Here is a 25,446-nt window from a genome sequence, read left to right as displayed (position 1 = left end):
CACTCAAGGCCAGGGAGTGTCTCTTCATCTGTGGTCTCCAGGGCTTCCACAGAACCTGGGGTCTGGGCCCCAGTTTTACAGGGCCTCTCCTCCAAGCATAGAGACCCTCAGTGGTCTGAATTTCAGCTCCGCAGGGCCCCTCCTCCAGGCATCCAAGTTCCAGTGATTCCAGCCTCTTCCCTGTCTTCCCCCAGCCCGATGGGTGGCTGCTGCTTCTTACCATGCTCCCTCCATGATATCTCGGCGTTCTCTTTTTACCCTTTCGGTTGCCTGGTGAACAAGTGTATACCTCGTTAACAATTCTTTATATTAAATTTTCTGTTCCAATAACTGGTGTGGTTTCTGTCTCCCGAATGAAAGGAAAGATGGCTTGGCTCAGGGAATTCGTGAAGACTGACAAGCTGATGCTCCAGAATCAGAGAAAGTTGCATTCCATGCCAAAAAATGAGTAGAGAATTTACAGGTAAAAAAGTATCATCTATTAATAAATAAGGAACTGAATTAAAAAAAAAAAAATACAGACTATGAGGTCAGTCCTATCTGGGTTTGAATCCAGGCTCTGCCACTTACCCAGTGGCCTTGGGCAAATTACTGAACTTTTCTGAGCCTCAGTGTCCATATGTGTGTAGCAGAGAATGAACAGCTTCCTTGCAGGGGTGTTGTGAGAGAGAAATGAGATCATACGTATAAAGTTCTTAACCCAGTGCCTGGCCAGAGAAAAAGCTCAATAAATGGTAGTGGACGGAGGGTGGAGGGGGAGTCTTCCTAATGCAGTGGAAAGAGGATTAGAACCACGACATCTGCGTTCTCATCCTGTGCCTGCAACTACCTGGCAGTGACAGCCCCTCCGTGGGCCTCCCTTTGGTCACACGCGTAGCGCCAAGTTTGAGCCACATTAAACCCAGTTTGGTTCCCTAATGCTGGGCTCATCTTATCAGCCTGCAGCAAAATGTGGTAAATAATGACAATGTCTGAAGTGGTTCATAAAGCTAAGTTATTCAGTTTAAAGGATTATCCTTTACTGAGAGAGTTTGCCCTCCTTACTATTTTGGTGACTTTTTAAATAAAATGATAGGATAGTATGGTATTATTTTGCTTTCAATGTCCTTATTTGAGAAAATAAGTTTGAACAAGGGCAATAAGCTGAGACTTGCCCTACCAGATATTGAAACATTGGAAAGCCTCAATAATTTAAACAGTATGTTACTGGTGAACGAGTAGGCAAACAGTTTAATGGAACAGGGTGGAAAGTCCCCAAAATATAGAAATGTAGTATATTATATAAGTGGCGTTCGATTCATTAGGGCAAAGCTGGACTATTCCATGGATAGTATTGGGATAGCCTGGTAGCTATCTGGACTAAATAAAGTTGGATCTAGACCGTGTACTGTACACCAGGATAAAATCCAAGCGGTTCTCAGATGTAAACATAAAACTATAAAAAAAACTAGAAGATGACATGGGAGAATTCTGTTGTAATCCTGCAGTGAGGAAGACCTTTCAAACTATGATTCAAAAGCCAAAAGCCATAAAAGAATTCAATTATGTATATTTACATATTTACATATGTAAATAAAATTTCATATAGAAATAATTCAATTATATATAAAACAAAACCACAAAACAAACACAAAATAGAAAAAAAAAAACCACCATAAGCACATCAAAAGGCAAATAACAAACTGGGAAAATACTCATAGCTCATATCACAAAGAAAGGGTTCATGGATAAAGAGCACTTTCAAATCAATAAGAAACCAGCAGAGCCACAGATTGATGGGCAAAGAATATGGACAATTCACAGAAAGGAAAAACGAATGGTACATAAACCTAAGCAAAGATGCTTAGCCTCATTTATATGAAGAGACATCTGTGACTTGGAAATTTTGATAGATGGTGGTGTTTGGATAACTGTAAGACGATTTAAGACATTGCTGTCTAGTTTCCTGAATCATCCTGGGAGGCCCACACAGCTGGGCTTTGTAAAATCAGTGTGTAGGGATAACTGCATAGCTGTATGATGGTACTTCAGAAAGTTTGTGGAAAAACAGAATTAAAAGATAATACAAATCTTTCCATAAACGTTTTGAAGTACTCTCGTATTTCTGGTGCTGTTGTTATTAGACAAAAAGGCTTTAGGAGAGTTTTAAAAAGGGCTTTCTGGTTTGGGGTTTAACTTTTTACAAAGTAATTTTGAAAATAAAGAATGAAAGTTTCTAGAATGCAGTTGTTGAAGATTCACATTTCAGTGTAAACTGAAGGCAGAAGGCAATGTTCTCACTACCACGAGAATCTTCTTTCATACCTGGGCAGCCTTTGCAGAACCAATTGCGTTCTTACATAAATATGTCTTGGCATCACAATAAAAATGCTTGCTTCTTGGCTTGCATTTGCATTATATTTATAATCTTAATGTTCTGCTTGGTGCATTTTGAAATTTAGTAAGGCTGTGATAGCACACTTGGTGCTACTGCATCTTTTTCTTAAACAGGTCTTAGACTTTGTTTCCCCCTCTTGTCTTTTTCAGTTTGCACAGAGAAGGCTGGATTTATTTTGTAGTAAAATAAAAAAGAAACATATTAATGAGAATGAGATTAACTACAAAGAGTTAGTAACCTGATGCCGATCTCTATTTAAAAATTTTACTGTTTCATGAAACAAAAAGGTAAAAACTAATAAAAACTAGTAAGTAAAAACTGAATACATAACAAAAAATTAACGAGAACAAGATTAACTACAAAGAGTTGGTAACCCTTTGTCAATCTCTATTTATAAATTGTACTGTTTCGTGAAATAAAGTCTGAGACCCATGGGTGAGCCTAAAATCCCCTCCAGCTCTATGACACACTGAATTTGATTTCCTTGTCTGGTTAGCAGTTAGTGGGGCCATTGCAAACCTGAGACTCAGCTGATGAGACTTCTGTTCTTCAAGTTTGCAACCTCCCTCACGACTATACCTCCCTTTCCTTTTCACCAAAGGTGAAGTCCTACTGTGTGGCAGACCCTCCTCAATGGAAATCCCACTCAACCATACCAGGAAAGGCAGCACAGCAGAGGGAAGAGCTTGGGTTTTGGAGTCAGGCAGTCCTGGGCTCCAACTCTGGCTCTGCTGTTCACCAGCTGTGTGACCTAAGTCTCAGTTTCCTCATCTGTAAAATGGGAGTAAGAGCAAAACTTACCAACATGGAATTATCATAAAGGAGAAATGAGATGTCCATGAGGTCTTAATATACTGTGTGGCATATAACAAGTGCTTAGTAAATGTATGAGTATATATATATGATGGTGTATGTGTGGGTATATGAATAAATATATAGGCGCTGTCTGTACACACCTGCCTTTGTAAATCGAAGACCCAGAATGGAGAGAGACGTGTGCATAGCTTAACAAAAATCACAAATGTTCATTTTTATAATTAAAAAATGAATAAATAGAGGAACCATTGCTTCAATACAATACAATGTTCTGATGGGATACCAGACTCAGTTCCAAGACTTCACATCTATTAACTCATCTGATCCTCATAATAACCCTTAGGTAGATACTGTTGTTATTCCTGTTTCACAGATGAGGCACAGAGATGTTAAGTAACATGCCCAATGCCACGCAGCTAATAAGTGGTTAATTCAGGAATCAAAACCCAAAGCATAGCCACCGAGTCTATGCTTTTCAACACTGCAGGGGGAAAAGGGCTCGATTCAGCCTCAACCACAATCATGGTCCTTTCTAGATCTGCACTATTAATACAGCAGCCACTAGCTATGTATGGATATTTAAGTCTAAATTAGTTAAAATTAAATGAAATTAAAAATTCAGTTTATCCATCGCACTAGCCACATTAAAGTGCTGAACAGCCAGATATGGATAGTGGCTACTGTATCAGGCAGCACAGACACAGAACATTTCCACCATCACAGAAAGTGCCGTTCTAGCTAACTCTAGAAAGTATTACCAAACATAAGACACAAACTCGACAGGTACTGCATGGATTTATTTTTAATTAAATACCACTTCATAATGTTATTTGCACCTACCACACACATTTTTTGAACAAATAAGACATGCCATATTAGTCACAAAGTTAATAAAATGTAAGCATCCACATAGAATATATTCTAAGTTGACTTCATTTACACAGATCTCAGAGCAATACACACGTAACTTTTTTTGCCTATCAGCCAGTGCTGGACTGATCACATTTGGAATTCACAAGGCTGCAGGGCGGATTCCCCATCGCTACCCTGATGGTCGTCATGTATCCACACAGCACCATCAAGCTGGCTGCTTTCCACTAGAAAAGCAATGGAGATGTCAGTCCTTCTTTCCCTACCCAGTGTTCAGTTCCATGCTGCAAACTCCCCTCCACCTCCCGCATAATCTGAAGCTTAGTGTGATGGCATCATCAGACCTGTAGCTTCTTGGGATGAGTCGGGGGGCTCCCATCTTCAAAGGCACCAGTTTGCAAAGAACTTGTTCTAATGTCTAATCAGGGAACCCAGAATCCCAGCCTTTAGAAGAGGGGAACAGAGTGGGGGCAAAGGAAGAGGAAGACCAGAGAAGAACTGAAGCGTAAACCCAAGTCTGGGACCTGCTTTAGGTACTGGCTGCTAGGAAGGAGATGAACGTGATACTTAACATTTCTTGGAGCACTTAAGAGGGCTTGGGGAGGTCAGAGCCAGGGGTAAAAATCAAAGAATCAGGGCTACGGTGGAAACTTGATGTTCCCTGTCCCCATCCTAACAGTCACTGCTGCTTACTGCCACCAACAAATGGTCCATTTGCACCTGGAGACAAAGACTGAGAGGAGCTAGCCCAAGACAGACTCAGAACTCTGGAGATGGTGCACCGCATCAGCTTTCTTCCAGACTGCTCCAGTGACCTATGCCCACTGCCACTCAGGAAACCACCATAGAACTTTCTGCTCAGCCCTCTTATAGCTCAGCTTCATAGGATGATGTCCCAAACCTGAAGGCAAGGGAGCTGCCCAGGCCCTAGCAGCAGTTCCTGAGTGTCACTGTCCCCATGATCTGCAGTGAACCTGATATTACAATGTACTTTTATCCACTCATCTCAAGAAAGCTGGCTGCCCCAAGGCTAAAAGGCCCATAACAAAAAAGGGAAGGAAGAAGACAGTAAGGTTGGGAGCACATACTATGCCGAAATTATTGCCAATTATCTGGGTTTGACACATTTGAATAGACGCCCTGCTCACTTATTCTTCATCTACTCTGCTCTTACCCCCAGCCACAGAAAAATCACTTGGGAAATGAGGAATTTCTGAACAGTAGCAAAACCTGATTTTAATTGCCCCTCTGTGTTTCGTTCTTATGGGCTTGGAGCTTGACCTTGAAAAGTGACTTACCCCTTAATTCTTCTGCACACCGAAGCAGCCCTCCTTTCCAGTCAGTGCTGGCCCTACCATTCATTCTCTTTCTAATGAACCATCAGAGGTTCCCGTGATGGCCTTACTTGCTATGCTGTGCTTGAATCCTAGGTAGATTTGCCACCCATCTGTGAGTGGGGACCAAACCACCTCCAATTCGGAATATCCCTTGGAGTTCAGGGCCCAACCTTTAGCAAGGCCCCCATAACACATCGCTGTTCACACTATCTCAGCCTGCCCTGCCAGAGTATTCCTGGGTAGTGTGTCTCTCCCTGTTGGAGGGCAGGAACCACGTCTTGTCTTTGTAGTTTCACCCTCCAAAGGCTTAACACATAGTAAATGCCTCATAAATATTGAATTGAATTGATATCCACCCTAAGGGGGGGAAAAGCTCATTGTCTGATGCCTTCTTAGGCATTTAAAACACAATACAGAAGTGGTTAGGACATAATACAGAAGTGGTTATCACAGGCGACAGATGTCAGAGTTTTTCAAGTCCATGTACTAAATCGGTATTAAGCACAATCCATAAAGATAAACGATCTATTAACACTGTTATCTTGCCTACTGGTTAAAGGCTGCCTAAGAAGCACTAAGTATAGTTCTAAGTAGTAGTCACTGGATGGAGCAATGCCACAGATCCTATGGGGATTATTCAACCTGCCAAAAGAACCCCAGAAAGGAGGGTAATTCTAACTTTCTAGCAGGGGTACATGGGGCCCTGGAGTTTTAGCGGACCATCTTTTCCTATTATTACGCTTTTGAGGTGTGTGACCTCTGGATGACTGGCATCAGAACCACCTGTGGTGCCAGTTAAGAATGCAGCCTCTTGGGCCCACCCCAGTCCTACTTAATCAGAGTGTCTGCAGCTGGGGTGTAGGAATCTGCATTTTAAATAAAGTCCTTGGGAATCCTTTGCTGGTTTAAGTTTGCAAACCTGTACCTGCCATTCTCAAGTCAGTCTAGGGGAAGACAATCACGTATTTGGCCAGAAAGAAAGCAACAACCCCATTTTTGAGGGTATTTGCTTCTCCCAGACATACGTACATGGGAATGAGGACCCAAAGAGTCTCTATGGACTCTGAGGAAAGTAACCAACACCTCCAGCTTGGCCTGTGGATCTGCAGAGTATGGAGGAGAGGGGTGTGGGGCGGTCTCTGAAATGAGCACCCCAACCTTCCAGAGGGCACTGGTGTGCAGGAAAAAAAGGAGCAGAGACAGCAGCCAGACTTTCTGGCCAGCCTTTTATAACTGTCATCGCCTCTTGTAAGACTAAGAGGGATTTTTCTTCCTTTCTGAAGAGTCATTGCCCTTGCTCCTCTCCTTCTCCCCCTTCTTCTAGAAGGCAGATGTACATTTCCAACAGGCGAATGACAAGAGTGTCCTGCCCAGAGTCGGCCCACGGTGCCATGTGAGGGTGGCACGGCTGTTATCACACATACAAAATCATGAGTGGGAGGGCTAGAGATGAGCATGCACTGGGGGCAGGAAGACTAGACTTACACATCTCCAGCCTTTCACTGGAATTGAAAAGTAAGAGTGGAATCTCTGCCTTGCTTTGGCTCTGAAGAGTATGGCGACCTTTGGCCATGGACTGAGGAAGCTCGCTTACCACCCTCTAGGATGGTAAAAAGGCTTTGCAAATCCCACTGGGTTCACCCAGGCAGAGGCTGAATTCCATACCGCCCAACTGGAATACTGTTTTCATCCCCCACCCTCACCCTCATCATTTGAAATTTCCAAGACCAAGATGACCTATCCTTTGCCAGAGACACAGGCTTTCCAAGATCCCCATCCACAGAGTTCTCAGTTAAAAAAAAATAAGACTTGAAAGGCAAGTTTTTGAATTAAGGGTAAGCCACTGCCAGCCTGGCTTGTTGAACAGTGATAAATCGAGGGACGGCAAGTCTCACTCAAGGTGGGCTCATTCCTTCTTGGTGTGTTCCAGGACTCGGTAGGGAACTCCAGAGGCGCTTCTAGAGCTGTGTTCTTCTTGCATGACTGGCAGTGTGGCAGGAGCGTAGATCTCAGAAATGCTGTCGTTGTTTTCCAGGGCCCCGTAGGAAAAAGAAGCTTTGAGGTCAGGCTGGACAGTCATCCCCTTGTCATGCATGTTTTGCATACCTGAAATGAAATCCATTTCCCCCAAATGGTTACGTGGTAAGGGGCCAAAGGAGGCTGCAGCTTCCTCTATATCACCACAGACTAATTATAGTGCTCAGGAGCTAATCATGTGCATTGTCGATTCCCTGAATGCTTTAGATTTCAAAGAGAATACCCATAAATATACACGAGAAATATTACAGTTGCTAAGCAACAAGGGATGAATCTTCAGGAAATATGCACATAGAGCAGCCACTGTCAAGAGGAGCCACCAGTTGACCTAGAATGAGGTGGGAATGCCTGTGTGGGCCGCAGGTGGAGTGAGACTAGCACTGTGCTTTGAACATGGTAGATGCCAATACTTTACTGCTGGATTAAATCAGGATCCAGAAAACTTCACTGTATTGTTGAGGGAAGATGGTAACTTTTGTATCCTGGACAGACACCTGATGGTGACAGACGCATCAAGATACTCAAAGGGAGAGTTTTGACCTTTAACATTAACATACCTGGTCCACAAATAGGGTCAGGTGCAATTTTGCTTATGACTTCTGGGCAAATTGATGTTGAATTTCTACTTACACCTGAGGGCAAAGGCTTTAATCTTTAATTCCTTTACCCTTATTCTACAGTTCCGCTAATAGGGGGTCTCAGTTACTTTTGAAGTCAATTCATTTCCTGCCAGGGAATTAAGACCCTTCAAATTCTCTGCCTGCAGGCCAGCTCATATGAAGTTGAATGAAACTTAGATGATAATAACAGCTGACACCTGATGGCTTCATATGCCCTAGGCAATGGGCTAAGCACTTTAAATAGTAACAAAAATAATGATAATGGCGCATGAGTGTTTAGTTGGTGGCACACACTATTCTCACAGTTATAAAGTTGTATCACCTATGATCCTCATGAAGACTGATAAGGAAATGAGGCTCCTGGAGGTTAAGTAACTTGCCTGAGATCACACAGCTGGTAAGTGGCAGGGCCAGAGTTCACACTCAGGAGGTTTAAACTCTGAAACCCACACTACTACCCGAAATGCTGTGTGGCCTCCCTATACACCTGCACTTAATCCCCAAACAACCCTATGACAGAGATGAGCTACAATCCTCATTTTCTGGATAAGAAAACAGATTCAGAGAGGTGAAGGAACTTGCCCAAGGTCACACAGCTAATGAGACAGAGCTGGGATCTGACATCAGAGCCTGTGCTCTTATCCACTCTGCAAATGGCCTGGGAAGACCCAGTCTGCAAAAGGCCCTTTGCCTCCATATTTCATAAGCCTTAGCTCATGGTCATTTGAAAGGCACAGTTTAAGGGTCTATGGTTTGGACTTGGGGATGGGGGGAGATGAGGGGTTGCCTATTCCTCAGGGAAGAGAGTTGGCTTACCAGGTATGCTTCAGCTTTCAGATTTTGCCAATGCTCTCCAGCCAAAGACCAGCAGGAATTATCTACAGTCTCACAACTTTGGGTTTACTGACTCATTGCAATGGGGGAGATGCACACCATGGGGAACCGTGGCGTGTGTGAGTAAAAGGGCATTAGAGAGGACTTAAAGGATTTGGGCTTGGGTTAGGTGATTTTGTGGAAGGTTCTAGAAAGTGAGGCTTTGCTTTGGATTAGATGCTGTCAGGAAGCAGGGATAATTCTATAATTGGGGGTCTTAATAATTCTTATCTAGAAGGAGAAAGGACTAGGTTGAGGCTAGAGCAGCGATTGGTAAAGAAGCAAGAGTCTCTCCAATTAGCCAGGATAGGGGGATGGTTGGTCCTTTATGTGACTTGGTCAATGCTCATGTTTTATCTATGTTCAGATGTGTTCATGTGTGTATCATGATTCATTGCAGTAACAGAGTGGCCCTGTCTGCTGCTGATGTTCTGTGCATTTGTTTACAACCAGCCGGAGAACACCAGAGCCCAGCTGAGTGCCAGGCCAGCTCCTGGAGGTCGGGCGCTGCTTCTCTCGTTAATATTTTTAAGAAGTCTTTCAGGTGCTTGAATTACTTAAAGCCTCTTCAAATTGTGACGTGTAGTGAATTTTTAGGATTCGAATACCTCTTGAATAGCAGCTACTGCTCTGTTGCGAAGATACCAATCTAGATGGAAAAAGATCCTGATGCAGACCAGAGAAACCAAGTGGCTAGAAAAGCAACTTGGTTTAAGCTTAGATTATTCAACAATTTTATTCTGCATAGTCTACCTGGCACCAGGTCAAACAAGTGTTCGAAATTTTCGCCGGTTTTTTTTTAAAGCAAAAGGGAAGTGAAATCAAATGTAACCAGGCATCTACCATGTCCCAGACACTATGCGAGGGGCCTTTACACTTATGATCCCACTATCCTGAAAGAGGGAACCCCAATTTACAAGTGAGGATGAGAGGCCCTGGGCAGTCACCCAGCAGGTAGGTGGTAAAACTGGGACTTGAATCCAGGTCACCAGAACCTCAAGCCCATGCTCTGCATAGTACAGAACATGTTTAATCACAAGTGTCCTGACAAGCCACTGCAATAGGGCAGGGTCTCCCTTCTTCAATATCTGACTTCCCACTGGTCACAAGATACAAAGAGAAAGCCAACAAGCCACACACACAAACAGGCCACAGAATGTTGATATCTAAGATTACCTTAGGTTACCTTCTATTTTCCACCAGAAAATACATCTGTATATATGTATATACAAATATTTATATAGATATATATACATACATAGTATATAAACACACAAACACACATATACGTACACATACTTTCACACACAGAGTTGACACCTCACCTATCTGGAATTCAGCTATCCAGCGCCCTCATCTATCCGGAACACAGCCGAGAAACAAGGAAGTAAGCAAAAAAGGCATCTGAGCAGCCAGATTAGATCTTTAAAAAGTCCATGCACTACAGCTCATGCACTTAACTCCTAGGAGAAACCTTAGGTCCCCAACTCAGAGCTCATTCGTTTTAATTTTATGTGTAATTTGAACAAATTGGGCCAAATGAGAGGATTGACATGGAATCGCCAAACTCAGGCAGGCTGGCAACACCAAGAATGACAGACAACAGCTTAGTAGCAAGAGATGAGAAAATAATATAAAAAGTAGACACATAAACCCTGGGGCCATTTAATGTAGCAGCACCCCAGTTAGCCCTGAGAACACACCTGCATTATGCACTACAGCAGAAAAACCGTTCTTGATGAAGTCATACTCTATGCCATCATGTGTTTGTATTTTGTTCATTAGACTGTGTTAATGAAGGACAGAGGGTTGTGCTTTAGAGATTCATCTTATATATTTTTAAAATAAAAATTAATTTTGAGTTAAAGTGTGAAAGCTAGGGGTCACTGGCAACCTATAGAATTTAGGTCTGCAAATCTAGCTGGCATTGGCCCAAGGTCTTAACTTTTCTGCGCTGAATCCCTTTAGGCTAGACAGGCACTTTCCAGTTTTCCACAAGCCCTACCACTCCCTATCGTGTAGTATTTGGCTGAAGCACATGTTTATATTACTGTCAGGGTTTCAAGGCATTTAAGCTTGTGCTTCTCAGTATGAACACTTAGCCCCCTGGAAAATTATGTTTTCCAGAACAATCTACTCCCTTGTAGAATCCAGGGAGTGAGGTTCTAGTATTTAAATTTCATTGATCCTATTTTCCTTCCCCTCTCTGATCATTCCATTGCAACTAGATGAATGGATTTTTCCATTTGCAGGCATGAAGCCTGGTGCTGCAGATCATAATTACATCCAGCGTGAATCAGGATTTTCTTTCCGAGATCCTGAAATAGACAGAGAAACAGGCAAGATGTGCTCAAAACCAACAGAGGTGCCTCAGCCATTGCTTCCTCTTTTGCACAATGAGATTTAAAAAAAAAAAAAAAATAGACAGTGAGAGACCAGTCACACACAACGGCACAGCACAGTGGTTGGTTGTCTCTCTTTCAACAGGAAGTAGCAGTCATTCTATATGGATGGCCAGCTGGACCCATGGGGTTGGGTTGTTACCTGGCATGGCATCCATGGAAATGTAGGGCTCAAATGGAATAGCCTTCTTCCTGTTACGTGTGATTAAGAAGACACCCAAGAATGCGATGAGGCACCTGAGGAACAGAGATAAGAAAGGAAGAGAAATAAGGCCAGGAGCGAGGTCGGGGAGGGACGCTTCCAATCCCAGGTGGTGAGGAAAGGTAAAAAGGCTGCTTGCAGGCTGCAGAGGAGGGCTCGCTGCTGAGCACAGCAGCCCGGGGAAGCTGCTGGGCCTGAGATGAGAATAATGACAGCCTGGGGAGCAGCCCCACGTGCCCTGCACTCCCCATTAGCTGTATCAGAATAAAACAGACTCTCCTGGGCAGAACTTTCATGGTTCTTCACTTCCATTTGGCCAGTATCCTCAGAATCTTGCCTTATAAATGTTTTTTTTTTTTTTTTTTTTAAATTAAAAAATTCTTTATGGCCTGAATTCAATCACTACAGAAGTATAGAAAATAAAAATTAGCAAAAATTGGAAAGCCCTCATACTCCTGGGTGACACTTCCCCAGGTAGGTATATATTTTTCTGGAGTATTTTCTGTTTTTTTCTTTTCCTTATAAACAAGCATTCTTTCTGAAAATTGAGATATAATTCACATGCAATAAACTGCAAAAACCCTAAATATGTGCCTAGATGAATTTTACTTGTGCATACACCTGTGTAATCACCACCGAGGTCAAGACAGAGAACATTTCCATCCCCATCAGAATGTTTCCTGTGCCCTTCCCTGTTCGTGCCAACTCTTCCCCAGACATGACCACCATTCTGACTTCTGTCACCATGGATTAGATTTGCCTGGTCTTGAATTCTTGTAAGTTATGTCACATAATGTGTGCTCTTTTATACCCGGTTTCTTTCCCTTGATAAAATACTTTTAAGATCCATCTATTTTATTGGGTGAATTAGTTGTTCATCATTTTTAATTGTTGTGCAGAATCCATTGTCTGAGAATATACCAGCATCTTTTTCTCGCACTGTCCTGTTGACAGACATTTAGGTTGTTTCCAGTGTGGGCCTATTATGAATAAAGCTGCTATGAATACTCAGGTACAAGTCATTTTGTCAATATACGCGCTCATTCCTTTGGGGTAAAACTCTAGAAGTGGAATTGCTGGATTGTGGGGTAGGCCACACCTTAAAAAAAAGTTCATAACTTTTTTTCATTAATGTATCCAAGACATGGTTCTATGTTAGTACATATAGATGGGCCTCAATTTTTCAGAATGGCAGCATGACACTTTATTACATGGATATACTGTAATTTATTTAACCTGTGTTCTACTGCTGGGCATTTAGGTTGCTTCCAATTGTTAGCTTATACAACTAATTTAAAAATTAATAAATAGCCTCATACATGTGTTTTTGTGTTCCCCCTCAAGTATTTTTCCAAGATAAATGACTAGAAATGAAATACTGCATCAATAGCTATGCTCATTTAAAATTTTTATTGATGTTGCCAAACTGTCCTCCCACATTAGAGTACTGCTGAGTGTGGTAGTGGGCTGTCCCTTCACCCCCTTGCCAACATGGAATATTATGAACCCTGTTATTTTCTGCAAAATGATGGTATCTCATGTAGCTTTAATGTGCATTTCTTAGATCTGAAGTTCAGAGTCTTCATGGGTTCAATTGTGATATTTTAGAAATGACAAGGAAGAGAAGAAGGGGGAAGGAGATAAAGCCCTTTGGGGAGTAAAATGCCACCTCTGAGGACAAAGCTCCAAAGCCCAGCAGCTCCCCTGACTCTACAGGATGGCCGAGCAGCTGAAGCAGTAACAGGGAGAGAGGGATCCCCTGCCTCTAATTCTATGCACAACACCCTGGGGCCCATGGGCAGGAGGGCACTCACCCCAGCGCAAACATGCAGATGTGCAACACGTCCTCCCCAACAAAGTCCAGGTAAAATATTGCGCCTGCAGCAGCAAATGACAGAAAATACCAGTGAGCTGTTTCCAAATCACCCACTTGCCAGTCTGTCTAGGATTTGGCTATGCTCTCTTCCCTGCAGGAAACCAAAATAATCGAAAAACATGACTGTGCCTGGTAAAATGTTAGAAGAATGGAATAAAAGTCATTTATGGGAACAAGTTGCCTTTTTCCCCCCTCCTTAGGCTCCTCTTATCTCTGTCTTTTTTCTTTTTAACTTTTTATTCTGAGATAGTATTAGACTCACAAAAATAGTACAGAGTTTCCATGTTTCCTACTGCTTCCCTCCGCCATATCTTCCATAACCGTAGTGCATGATCAAAGCCAGGAAAATGGCAGTGAAACAGCTCTACTACCTACAGACCTTATTCACCAGTTTTCACGCACACTCCTCCACCTGCTCCACTCTTCCAGTTCACCGCCACCGGCTTCATGCTACATTCCTGAGCTCCTGATTCCCTGCCTGACCAGTTTCTCACTCAGCCATACTGTTTGCTATTCCTTTCTACCTTGACCAGTCTTCACCCTTCTTGACCACGGTTCTTGCTCATCACTTAGCTTCCGGCTGCTCCGGGTCAAGGCCCCACTCGATCCTTCGTACTGCTCACAGCGCAGGCCTTGGAAGGCCGTGCACCCTGCCTGCTCCTACCTCTGTGAATGGGAATTGGGGCAAGTGGTGTCTCAAGAGCGGTGCAGAGCCCATGGCTTTACAGCCTGGCCCTCTTCAAAGGGACGCACTTGGTTCTTATGGGACTTTTTACTCTGAAAACTTTAGTCATCACTGCCATTTAAAAAACAAATAACAAACTTTTGCAGCCTCTGTAGCCACCTCAGAAAGAAAATGGAAAAAAAAAAACAACTTAGGGGTGGAGTAGGAGAATATAGTAGCAACCGCTTACTGAGCATCTAAGCCACTGCATATGCTTCGCATACTCACGATCTCTAAAAATTGTGTAGAAGAGATTTGTGGCCACTTGGGCAGCAGGGGCTGTGGAGCTAGCAGATGATGGCAAAAACTGTGAGAGAAACTTTACCCAGGCCCCACAAGCAGGATGGAGCAGTAGACATTTGGATTGCACATACTGCAGTTCTGGAAGGTAAGTGTTGCTACTCCCATTTTATGAGTGTGGAACTAAGGCTCAGAGAGGTTAAGTAATTCTCCCGGAGACACACGGCTAGTAAGTGCCTGTGCTGGGATGCAAATCCAGATCTCTCTGGCCCTAAATCCTGCACATTCTCTATGAAACCATACTGTACAACTCTGACAGGCAGTCAGCCTAGTGACAGAGGCAGAGCCCTCTCCTTCCACATCGGGATGGTGCTCCTGCTGCTAAGGCAGAAGACAGAAATCTAGCAATCGGCCACCCTTACCTGCTGTGATAGCAACAGTTGTGGATAGAATGTAGCCCACACTGGCAATCAAAGAGGAGTCGTACATCTGTGAGGCTTGACTTAAAAACCTTCAAAACAAAAGCACTCCGGTCAGTGAGCGGTGGGGACATCAGGAAGGCTAAGGTGAAAGCTGACAACAGCAAGAGCTTGGTTCAGAGCATGAAGACTATGCATGAAGGAACATGCCTTGGGTTTACATGAATGCCATCCTCATGGTGCAGGGCCCCTTGTATCCCCAGGTCTGCGTTCACACCTGGCACCCATCCTTCCCCCAGAAGCACAGTCTGAGGCCCAGCCCCCTTCCCCAAGTGGGCCACGCCTTCCTGGTCTCACCCCTTGGACCCCATGGTTCTCGTCACCTGAAGCCCTTCTCCTCAGCTCTGCATCCCCACCCCACGAGAAAGAACCACTCCTGGTCTCTTCTGTACATACCCCAGAAACTCTTACAGCACTTATTACATCCTGCCTAGTGCTGTAATTTTTTTTAAAACAAATTTTCTTCTTAATTAAAAAATGATGTGATTACTGCAATATATATAGGAAAGGAGAAAATTAGAGTCATTCCTAATCTCCCCATCTATGATAAACACCACCCTCATTTTGGAACATATTCTTTGTCCTTTCTCTGCATAGCATTTCAGTTATTATTGCACGTTGCTTATATCATAACATATTCACCCCTCAATCGCACTCGCCTATTTTCCAGCTGTCCCCCACCCAGGGCTGTGAGTGCCTTGAGGGCCCTCAGTGAACTGCACTGACCAGGTGAATGGGATACTCCCTAGGAGGCCAGTAGGGGTACCCAAGTCATCCCTGTAACCCCCAGATTGCTCAGCACAGAACCTTGCACTGGGCAGGGGCTCCCTGGTGATGACTGTAATTGCTGTAGTAGGACTAAAAATAATAATCAAAATAATAATAGTAAGGACAATAATTATAGAAGCAGCTAATATTTGCTGGACTTTCTCCTAGGGACTGTTCTAACAGCTCTACGTGACTCTCTGAGGTAAGGACTGTTTCTATCCTCATTGCGGGTGAAGACTTGGAGTCCTGCAGAAGCTGATTAGGAGGTGGTAGGGCTAAGTGGTGAGGGCTGTGGGCTGGGGAGCCAGCTGCCTGGTTCAAATTCAGCTCCGCCACTTCCTCTTAACCTCTGTCCCTCAGTTCCTCATATGCAAAACGGGGATATCATCATCTACCTCCAAGGGGCGTTGTGAGGACCACATGAGTTCGCTCTGTAAAGCACTGAGAATAGAGTCAGGTGCACACTAAGCACCTGGTCAACAGCAGTTCTGCCCCGGGGATCTCTCAAGACTACGTAGCTGGTGGATGGCAAGCCCAGGCCTGAGCTCGGAGTCTGACCGTCGCAGGCTGAATCGGCCTTGCCCACCCCACTGAGTCCTATGTACCTACACACGTTTGTCACCTGCAATATTCCTGGAGTGCTTCCTTCCTTCCAGGCCCTCGCTGGGCACCAGGGCTCAGCCGTGAACAAGACACAGGCCTTGCCCTCAGGAATGCTGTTTTTCACTTAATTCTTATGCTTAGAGAGAGAAATGGGCACCTGCTCTTTTACTTGGGAAGATATGGGGGAGCTATCTTGAGGACAAGAATTGACGATTTTTATTTTGCATCTAGCAGACAATTAGGTGCCTCCTGGGGATGGCAAAGCTTCTTCTGAAGCCCCCGAAATATACGCCTGCCTTGGAGAAGATGGGAAGTGAGTCTGTTCTGACCACATATTTCTCACATTTTGAGTCCCCTCCAGGCTGTCTTTCAAACAACACAGAGCCCTTCCACATGACAACTCAGCAAATTAGTAACCCCTCTGCACACTGGATGCAGTGTGATCTGAACGTTATGCCTTCCTGACAGGAAGAGACCTACATGCTGAGGTCCAGCAGGAAAAGACTTTGCAACTCACGCAGCTTGGTAGACGGCGGTTGCCACCATGCACACGAACATCACGTAGAAGATGGGGTAGTCGAGCTGCAGATTCCCTTGAATGGACAAGACAAGCATCCCGGCCACGGCCTTGACCGTCACCACTGTCATGGAGCCTGTGGACGGTGAACAGGGGTGTGTGGGAGCCTCAGGGAAAGGCAGAGTCAGACCCTGACAGTCAGTTTATAACCCCAAAGGACCCGTGAAGAAGATGGGAGGGAACACGCAGTCAACCCAGTGGTTTACTCGATGAGAAGGCGCCGCGTGTACAGGGTCTCTTTACTTCTCCCATGCACTGCCCGTCAAATGTGCTGATACAACAGGGAAGGGAGGAGAGCAAAAATAAATCAAAATAATGCAAATGTCTTCAGTGACAGGTATCTGTGTAGTTAGGGCCTGTTGCTGGGGTGGGGCTCGCGGTGGGAGGACGGAAGAGAAATAACATGCGCTGGGCACCTGTGTTCCTCTCACTTGATCCCCTCTCTCCCTGCGACTGGGATGCTCTCATATGTCCAGCTTTAGAGACAGGACAGTGCGGCTTAAAGAGGGAGAGTCACCAGTCTGAGGCCACCGAGTCGGCGGGAGGCAGCCACAGTGCTCCTCCCAGCCTGACCCCGAGCCCACTTCTCTGTCCGCTTCTCCTCCACGAACAACAGGTATTTCTCACAGCTCTACTTAGCATACCAAATCCTATGCCGTTACATCCTTGCCTCAACCTGACTAGGAGCCATGTCCCCCCAGCACCCATGCCTCTAAACGGAAAGAAAAAAAGAAAAAGAGAAAATCAATCTTTGCCTTCGAATCCAGAATTAATTCCTAACCTGACAGGTTTTGCACAGACCTCATAAAGGCTCAATTGTTGGAGCCCGCTCTCCCTCTGCCTTCTGGAAATAACCTCTAAGTCACCTACCCCTCCTCCGCTTCATTCTTCCTCACTGTAATCGTAATCGCCCACACTTATCCTATCTACGAGTCCATCTACTTGTTTGTGGCCATATACTCCTGTTAGAATGGAGGCTCCCTGAGGGCAGGGGTTGTCTGTCTTGCTCCCTGCTGCAGCCACAGTTCACAGCTCCTGGCACGTAGGAGACTCAGTATTGGGGCAGAATGCTAGGAATGACAGGAGCTGGTTCCAGACAGCAGGACCCAGCTTCCTGTAGCCACCCACAGGGAAGGGCCAACCTGAGCAAACCTCAAGCAGCTTCTGTTGCCAGAGGCCCCAGCCCCATAAGCAAAACCCACATTTCCTTCTGGTGCCTCTTGGTGGTAGCAACACTCAATCATGCCGACTCCCACTTACCGAGCAAGGCCACCAAGAGGAGAATCACGACGATGTTGTGGGTGTTCTTCTCCTTGTAGAAGTACAGCAGCAAGCAGAACAGGACAATCTCCACGAGCTACAAGCAGCAAGCAGGGAGGTCAGTGGGGCACCACAGGGATAGACAGGCAAGACTGGGGGGCCCTGGGGGGCTGGGCCAGAGCTTTGATTTCATCAAAGTCACAGGCACTCAGCTCTGAAAGGGAACTAAGCCCCCAGCATCTCCCAAACTACTGACAGATATCCAGTGGAAAAGGGCAGCCCTGAGTGAATCGCTCCAGTCCTGGACAATACCGAGAAGGAATTCCCCGTCCGCCTCATGCTAAAGCTTGGAGGGTGGCGTGCTGACCTCACGTCCACCCTGTCTTGGACGGTCAAGATTCAGCCGGCTGAGACAGTCTCCTCCCACTTGGCTGCTCCATGGGTATGCCCATTAAAACTGGGGGTTGGTCACAGAGGGAGACAGGTGTCCACTGAGCTCTCTGGTGAAGAATGTAAGTACACACTCTCCCTGCCCACAACCAAGCCTCCGATGCATGTGGCTTAGCAGAGTAGAAAGAGGGAGGCATTTGGAGTCAGGAGACCTGGGTTTGAACTTGGATGTGACCCTGGCCAGAAGTGTAACTTCTCTAAACCTCAGTTACCTCCTCTATGAAATAGGGATAATAATTCTTACCTTACACTGTACATTTAATGAACTCTCATTGTATGCTAGGCACTGTTCTAAGCATTTTATCTACAGTAACCTCATTAAATCAACACAATAGCTTTATGAAGTAGGTACTATCACAAAGCTAGTAGATGGCAGAGCCAGGATTTGAACCCAGGCAATCTTGCATCCAAGGCCCATGAACATTCACGCTAGGGAATTCAGATTCCCATCTGAAGACAGGAGGCATTCAGTGAGTAGAAACGTACTATTACATGATGGCAAGTCTGAAGTTTGAGAAGCTTCTCCCCTCGCATTGATGACTTGTCCTTCCTACTCCTTAAAGGCCCGGACGTTGGCAATATTTTCCCAAGAAGTGAAGCCAGCCCTAGCATCCAGAGAAACTAAGGCAGGAACAGTGGCTCCAGTCCACTGCCTACCCCAAATCCCTACCAAAGCTTCTTTGGTATAAAAACTAATGCAGAAATATTAATGGACATTTCGAAAAGAAACATTTTTTAAATTCCTCCTAACTGGAGACTGTAAAACACGGCTGTTTTATTTCCACATTTCTTCCTTGTCTCTGTCCCAGTGAACACATATTTTACCTAGTTGTCATCATAGCCAATGCACAATTTTGTATTGGGCTGTTTTTAGTTACCATAAACAATCTTCATGTTTTATGAAGCTGTCATAATTATCTTTAATTGCTAAAAAGCACTTCATCAAGCAGATGTAGTCACTCAAAACATTCTCAACTGCTGTGCATGCTTTCAGGGGGCCCCAGTTTTTTGGCCATTCTTCATAATTCTTAAATGATTGCTGGAATAGCACTCGCCATTACGTCCTAAGATGGCTGTGCATGTGTTGGTGCCTCCTGACAAACCGTGAGTTCCGTGAACATGTCATTTATGTTTTATATCCACAGTGTCTGACACATAGCAAACACTCAAAAAATATTTACTGAATTTGGTTTGACCAGATCTCTCCAGCTACCAGCATGGCCTCACAGTCACGATGATGTAAGAGGAAATGAATCATTCACTGAATATCTACCATGTGCTGGGTGATTTACACGCTACCTCATGTGTCTCCCAACAACAATCCCAAGTCCAGTGACTCTTGCCATTTTACAGAGAAGAAAACAGAGAAGGGAAGTGACCTGGCCAAGGCCACCCAGCATGTAAAGGATTTAAGCCCAGGACTCCCTCAGTGAAAGGCTTTTTCTGGGTTAAAGCTTTACCCAAAGAGGCAGGTCTTGACTTTTTCCTGAGAACATTTCTCTGCACCCACCAGGTAAACTTTGGGGCTGGCTAGCAGTAGGGAAATGACACAGCCCCATCTCAGGGAAATCTATCCTCTGCCCTGTGGGCCATCAGAGGAAAAAGGATGTTTCAGGGCCTCTAGACTCAATCAGGCTCAGGCTGCTTGGGTCAGGGGAAAACTGAACACCTTTGTCAGCAGGCCACGGGAAGGCAGGCAGTACCTGAGGCCAGATGGGCTGGGCCTTCAAGTCCAGCTCTGCCCTTACGGGCTCTGAGCAGGTCAGCTAACCTCTTAGAGACCCAGTTTTTTAATCCATAAAATGGAGAGAAAACTACGTATTTTGTAGAGCTGTTGAAAGAATCTGAGATGGTGTATAAAAATGTATTTAGCATGGTACAAGGCAGGGAACAAGAATATACCAGTAGCTTTATCGAATACCTTAGATGTTTTCCTTAATTAGTTTATTAGCATACCTAAAATGGGATATAATTGGGACAGAGGACTAAGCTCTGGTGGGAGGGTTAGGAGACAAAGTTTCTAGTGTCTCCTGGATTTCTATCAGCTTTTATCAGCTGCATGATACTCAGAAAAAGAAAAGAAAAGAACACTTTAAATGTGCATAAAATTTTAGCTTTTTTTCACCCTCACCATAAAAGTTTTAAATGGTCACTGTAGAAATTTTGGATGATACAGAAAAATGAAGAGGAAATAAAAACTGACTCATAATTCCATCTCCCAGAGGCAACTGAGGGAATTTGTTTTTCCATCCAGTCCTTTGTAGGTATGTTACACGTACATACCTACACATACATCTAAAAAATAAAATGAGCATGATACTATGTATGGATTTAGACGTTACTCAAGACACAGAGGAATAAGTGTTTCCCCATGAACACGTCCTCTCCACAAGCATGGCCATCAGTGCTTTGAGAAATATGTCCTGATTCATGGGAATCCCTATTGCTGGGTATTCAGGTCTCTAGTTTCTAGGACTCGATCTCCCTACCTGCTCTCTCAGGTGGGAAGCTTTTCTTACCATGTACAAGAGGAAAGGCCAGCTCACGAGGTGCTTGGTGACGTTCTCGCCTGTCATCTTCTCATGACTGTTGGGTGCAAATGTCACCAGCAGGTAGGTACCCACAACAGTCAATCCACAGCCAACAAAGGACAATACGTAGCGCCCTGTGGGGTGGGAGAGGCCCAAGGCACAGCATGCAATGAAAGAACAGGTTTTTGTGCAACACACTAGGACCTGTTACTTGGTTGTAGTTTTGGTTTTTCTTTACTTTAAAAAATAAATTATCTTCCTTAAATGCTAAAAACACTTTAATGAAGTATAACAAGCATACAAAAGTGCTCAGTGAATTCTTACAAAGTGAACACACCCATGAAATCAGCCTTTGAGAAGGAGAACATCAGCAGGACCCCGAAATGTGCCCTCTTCCAATCACTAGACCTCCCCCAGGGTAACAGGAACTTAACTTCTAACACCACTGACAGGCTTTCCTGGTTTTGTACTTTATATAAATGGATTCAAACAGTACGTTCTCACTAAACACTGCTTGCGAGATCCACCTGTGCTGTGGTGTGCAGCGGCAGCTCATTCTCACTGTGTACAGTGGTCCACGGTGTAAATATGATGCAATTTATCCATTCTACTGTTGGTGGGCATTTGAGAAGTTTCTAGTCGGGTTATAAGAAATAATGTTGCTATGAACATTCTCGTATAAGTCATTTGGGAAACACGTGCACTGTTTGCATTTCTGTTTGGTATAGATGAGGAATGGAATTCCTGGGTCGTAGGGTATGCGGATGTTCAGTTTGGTAGTTACTGTCAAATGGTTTTTCAATTCACACCCCACCAGGAGAGCAGGAGAATTCTGGTTCATCCTCGTCAACACTAACATTTTGTCTTTTTCATTTTAGTTGTTCTGGTATCACGCTGGGGTTTTAACATTCATTTCATAGGTAATGTTTTAAAGCTAGAATCACTCTACGGGCAAGCTAAAAACCCAAATAAAACAAAACATCAAAAGCAAACCTTCAGAGCCTAACAAGCATCTTTAAAAAATTACCTTTTCTTTTCCCAACTGACTATTTAACCTACTCTCAAGGGGAATTATTTAAATACTATCAATATTCTACTCCACAGACCTGCCAGAGACTATTAGTGGCCCAGGAGACGTGCCCCTCCTCTTCCCTAGGGTCCTGTCACACTCCAGTGGACCTCTGTGGGTCAGCCCCTTGAGGTCCAGCCCAGCCCTAGGCAAGCTGAAAAGGGCCAAGAGTTCTGAGCTGCACATATGGTGACCACAGACCTCCAGATTTTTCTGGGACAGAACTAACTACACCTATTTCATCAGACTGTCTCCAGAAAATGTGATATCATATTAAATGTCTTTCATTTTTATTCTCATAAAAATCGAGGCCTTATAAACATAGGAGGTGCTCAAAACATCATTGTTCAATTATTCACTGAATGAATGAATGATAGTTAAACTCAACAGAGTACGTTCTGTGCTAAGATACACAAGTCTATTGTCTTAAGTGTTTTTCAGGCAGGGATGGGTCTTACACATCTCCACATGTGAGGTGTCCAGCACGGGTTTAGCATAAGTGAATGTTTGTTGAATTTAATGGAACTTTATGCAGAGCAGCCATGTACAGCTGTGCAGGTTGCTCACTGCACAAGGGCATCTGGCTGAAGAGGTGAGGAGGGCTAAAATCCAGCCCATGCTCTAGTCACCAAGGCTTTTGCCCACAAAGTTACAGATATCCAGAGGGGTCACCTTTTTCCAATTCATAGAGGGCACTGCCTGGACCAGCATGGCTCTCATCCCAGGACTACCCAGAATGACCTTGGAAGAGATGCAAACTTCTATACGAGTCTCAGAACCAACCCAGGGTTCCCCTAACCCCCACCAGCAGGACTACTACAAATCGGTCTAAGTCTTTTGGTCTTCTTGGCATCATTTGTTTGCTGGGCAGTAGCTGCAAAGCTTCCAGTTCTGCTTTTTTCAGAACCTTTGTCTTTTTCATTTTAGAACCCATTCTTTTTTCACCTCCTGGCCCAACCCTGATCATATTTTATACCAACAATTCAGAACAGTGGTTCCCAGACTTGGCTGTGTGTCCATGATATCTTGGGAGCTTCTTCCCCCTGAAATTCTGTTTTAAAATTTTTCAGACACACAGAAAAGTTGAAAGAGTTATATAGTGAGCGCCCATAGTCCCATCACCTAGATTCTAAATTGACAAGTCATTATACTTGCTTTATCACATATCTATCCATCTCTCCATCCCTCTATCTATTCATCAATCCATCTTATTTTTAATGTATTTCAAAGCAAGTTGGAGACATCAGTAAATACTTCAGCTGGGGGAGCTTTATAAGAATGCCAATACTCAGGCCCCACCCCAGACCACAGAATCTCTAGGGATAGAGTCTGGGCCCGCCACCAAGTCACTCCTCAACTCCTTAACATGTCTTAGAAGACCCTGCATCATCCAGTCCTCCACACCTCCCTGATCTCTCTCTCTCTCTCTTTACCCACCTACCTCCAGCTACACTGATACTGGACACACCACGCTTATTCCTGCCTCAGGGCCTTTGCACCTGCTGCTTCCTCCATGTGGAACACCCTGCCCACAGACCTGGGCATGGCAGTGTCCTTAGTAGCATCTAGGTCTGGGCTCAGAAGTCACTTCTTAAGAGTCTAACCCTGACCAGTTGAGGGAAAGTGCCCCCATTTCCCAGCCCCAATTCCCCATGAAGAAGCATTCTATTTTCTCTGAAGCACTCACTACAATCTAAAATTATTTTGTTTAGTTGTTCACTTCCTTATTGTATCTGCCCCCCAAAACACACACACATACACACACACACACACACACACACACACACACACACACACACGAGACTGAAGTCTCCATAAGAGGAGTCCCATTTGTCCTGCTGTATCCCTGGCACTTAGGACAGAGCACAGCACTTAGTAGGTGTTTTGGTGGAACACGTCTTCTCCACTCCTCGGGCAAGGGACATCCATTAGAGTGACACTTCTGCCTCTTGCTCACATTTCTCAATTGGGTGGGGCTAATCTATCAAACAATTTTTTAAATACGGGGGCTTTGCTCTGTTTTCTTCCTTCTCTGCCCCAAACTATGTGAGACAGTAATTCTGGGTATCACTACTCTGTAAACTCAAATATTTCTTCGGAGGACTGGCCCAAGGTCTAACTGGAGGGAGGGGCGTGTCTTAGGGGAGGGTGTTGGCAAGTTCATGTGGCTGCACGTCTAAGCCGCATGCTCCAGTCTGGCTTTTATAAGTAAGAAAGCGTAACTTCTGGCCTCCTGTGTTTGACTCCCATTGCTTTAGAACCCAGTCAGTGAAAGAGGGGCCTTTTATTAGGCCTCCTAAGATCCCAATAATAGATACTCAATGAATATTGATTGAATGGAATGAATGAAAGTCTGTTTTAACAGTCTCGCGGATGATTCTGATATGTAGATAGGCTTGAGAACCACTGATTAAAAAACCCAGCTCTCAGAACCACAGAGGGGAACAGAAGAGAGATGTCCCCTAAATTGGGGCGAGCTGGTTTTATAATGAATAAAAAGCATGAGCATAAAATTAAGGGCAGGGCTCAAATCACTGAACTTACTCAGAAAGTCTTTAGGTTTCCATTTTTCTTTGATGAATATGATTCCTATGATGGCGCTAGCTGGAAAATAAAGCACAGGGAAAAGAGAGTAGAGGCTGCGGTCAGTTAAAGGGCATCCCTTTGCTGTGCCCTTTGGGTTGGCTCGTCTGCATGGGAGCTTGGTACTTCCTAACCTCTCACTCCAACTCCCAAGAGTTCAGTCCCCTCTGGTTCCTCTGTTATCCCATCTTGGAGAAGAAAGCTCCTCTCTGAGCCTTCCTGAGGATTTCCTACCAAGGCCAAGAGCACTGTGTATTGAGTACCTGCTGTGTGACAGGCAATTGACACAGATTATTTCTGGCATGTCCACCCTTGGAGATGGGTGCTGTCAGTAGTCCTATTTCACACATGGGGACACAGAGCCTGAAAGAGCTGCAGGGCCCACTAGAGATCACGCAGCTGATAGGGACGATGAGACGTGAACCCAGGACTGTCGGCGTCCTGGGCTTTTTGCTCCTTCCCCTACAACACCAACCTTTGACATCTCCCTCCTGGTTCTTTTCTCTCCCTGACACGTCCACATTCACAGATGTACTCAAACACCCTGCGACTGCCCTAAAGGATGGGGCTGGTAGCCACAGTGAGCAGACCTGGATTACCATCCTGGCTCTGCCTCTTCTGGCTGTGAGTCCTTGGGTAAGTCACTTCTCCTGAGTCTCAGTTCTCTAGTCTATGAGATCGTGTGCTGGATCCAGTGGGCACCAGCTCGCTCACTGTTAAATACTGAGGAAACCATTGGTGGCTTGGAGTCA

General features: G+C 44.7%; 1 protein-coding gene across 3 annotated transcripts in view; it reads right to left on the bottom strand.

The window, feature by feature from the left end:
• Positions 1–4,010: 4,010 nt before the first annotated feature.
• NIPAL3 (NIPA like domain containing 3) overlaps positions 4,011–25,446 on the bottom strand; it is a 46,975-nt gene continuing 25,539 nt past the window's right edge. Inside the window, exons 5-13 of one of the 3 annotated variants that reach the window (XM_063106131.1) lie at positions 24,656–24,715; positions 21,031–21,176; positions 18,062–18,158; positions 16,742–16,877; positions 14,797–14,885; positions 13,349–13,412; positions 11,475–11,569; positions 7,296–7,506; positions 4,011–4,290 (exon numbers count right to left, since the gene is read on the bottom strand). In XM_063106131.1, the coding sequence (XP_062962201.1) occupies positions 7,307–7,506; positions 11,475–11,569; positions 13,349–13,412; positions 14,797–14,885; positions 16,742–16,877; positions 18,062–18,158; positions 21,031–21,176; positions 24,656–24,715 (887 nt within the window). In that variant the 3' untranslated portion in view covers positions 4,011–4,290; positions 7,296–7,306. Of the gene's footprint in view, positions 7,507–11,474; positions 11,570–13,348; positions 13,413–14,796; positions 14,886–16,741; positions 16,878–18,061; positions 18,159–21,030; positions 21,177–24,655; positions 24,716–25,446 lie in introns of all 3 variants that reach the window. The other 2 variants (XM_063106130.1, XM_063106132.1) reach the window with 2 other exon arrangements.

This window comes from Cynocephalus volans, chromosome 8 (genome assembly GCF_027409185.1).
Source record: "Cynocephalus volans isolate mCynVol1 chromosome 8, mCynVol1.pri, whole genome shotgun sequence".
Classification (NCBI taxonomy): domain Eukaryota; kingdom Metazoa; phylum Chordata; class Mammalia; order Dermoptera; family Cynocephalidae; genus Cynocephalus; species Cynocephalus volans.
Note: the sequence above shows the minus strand (reverse complement) of the source record. Positions and strands in the feature narration are given on the sequence as shown.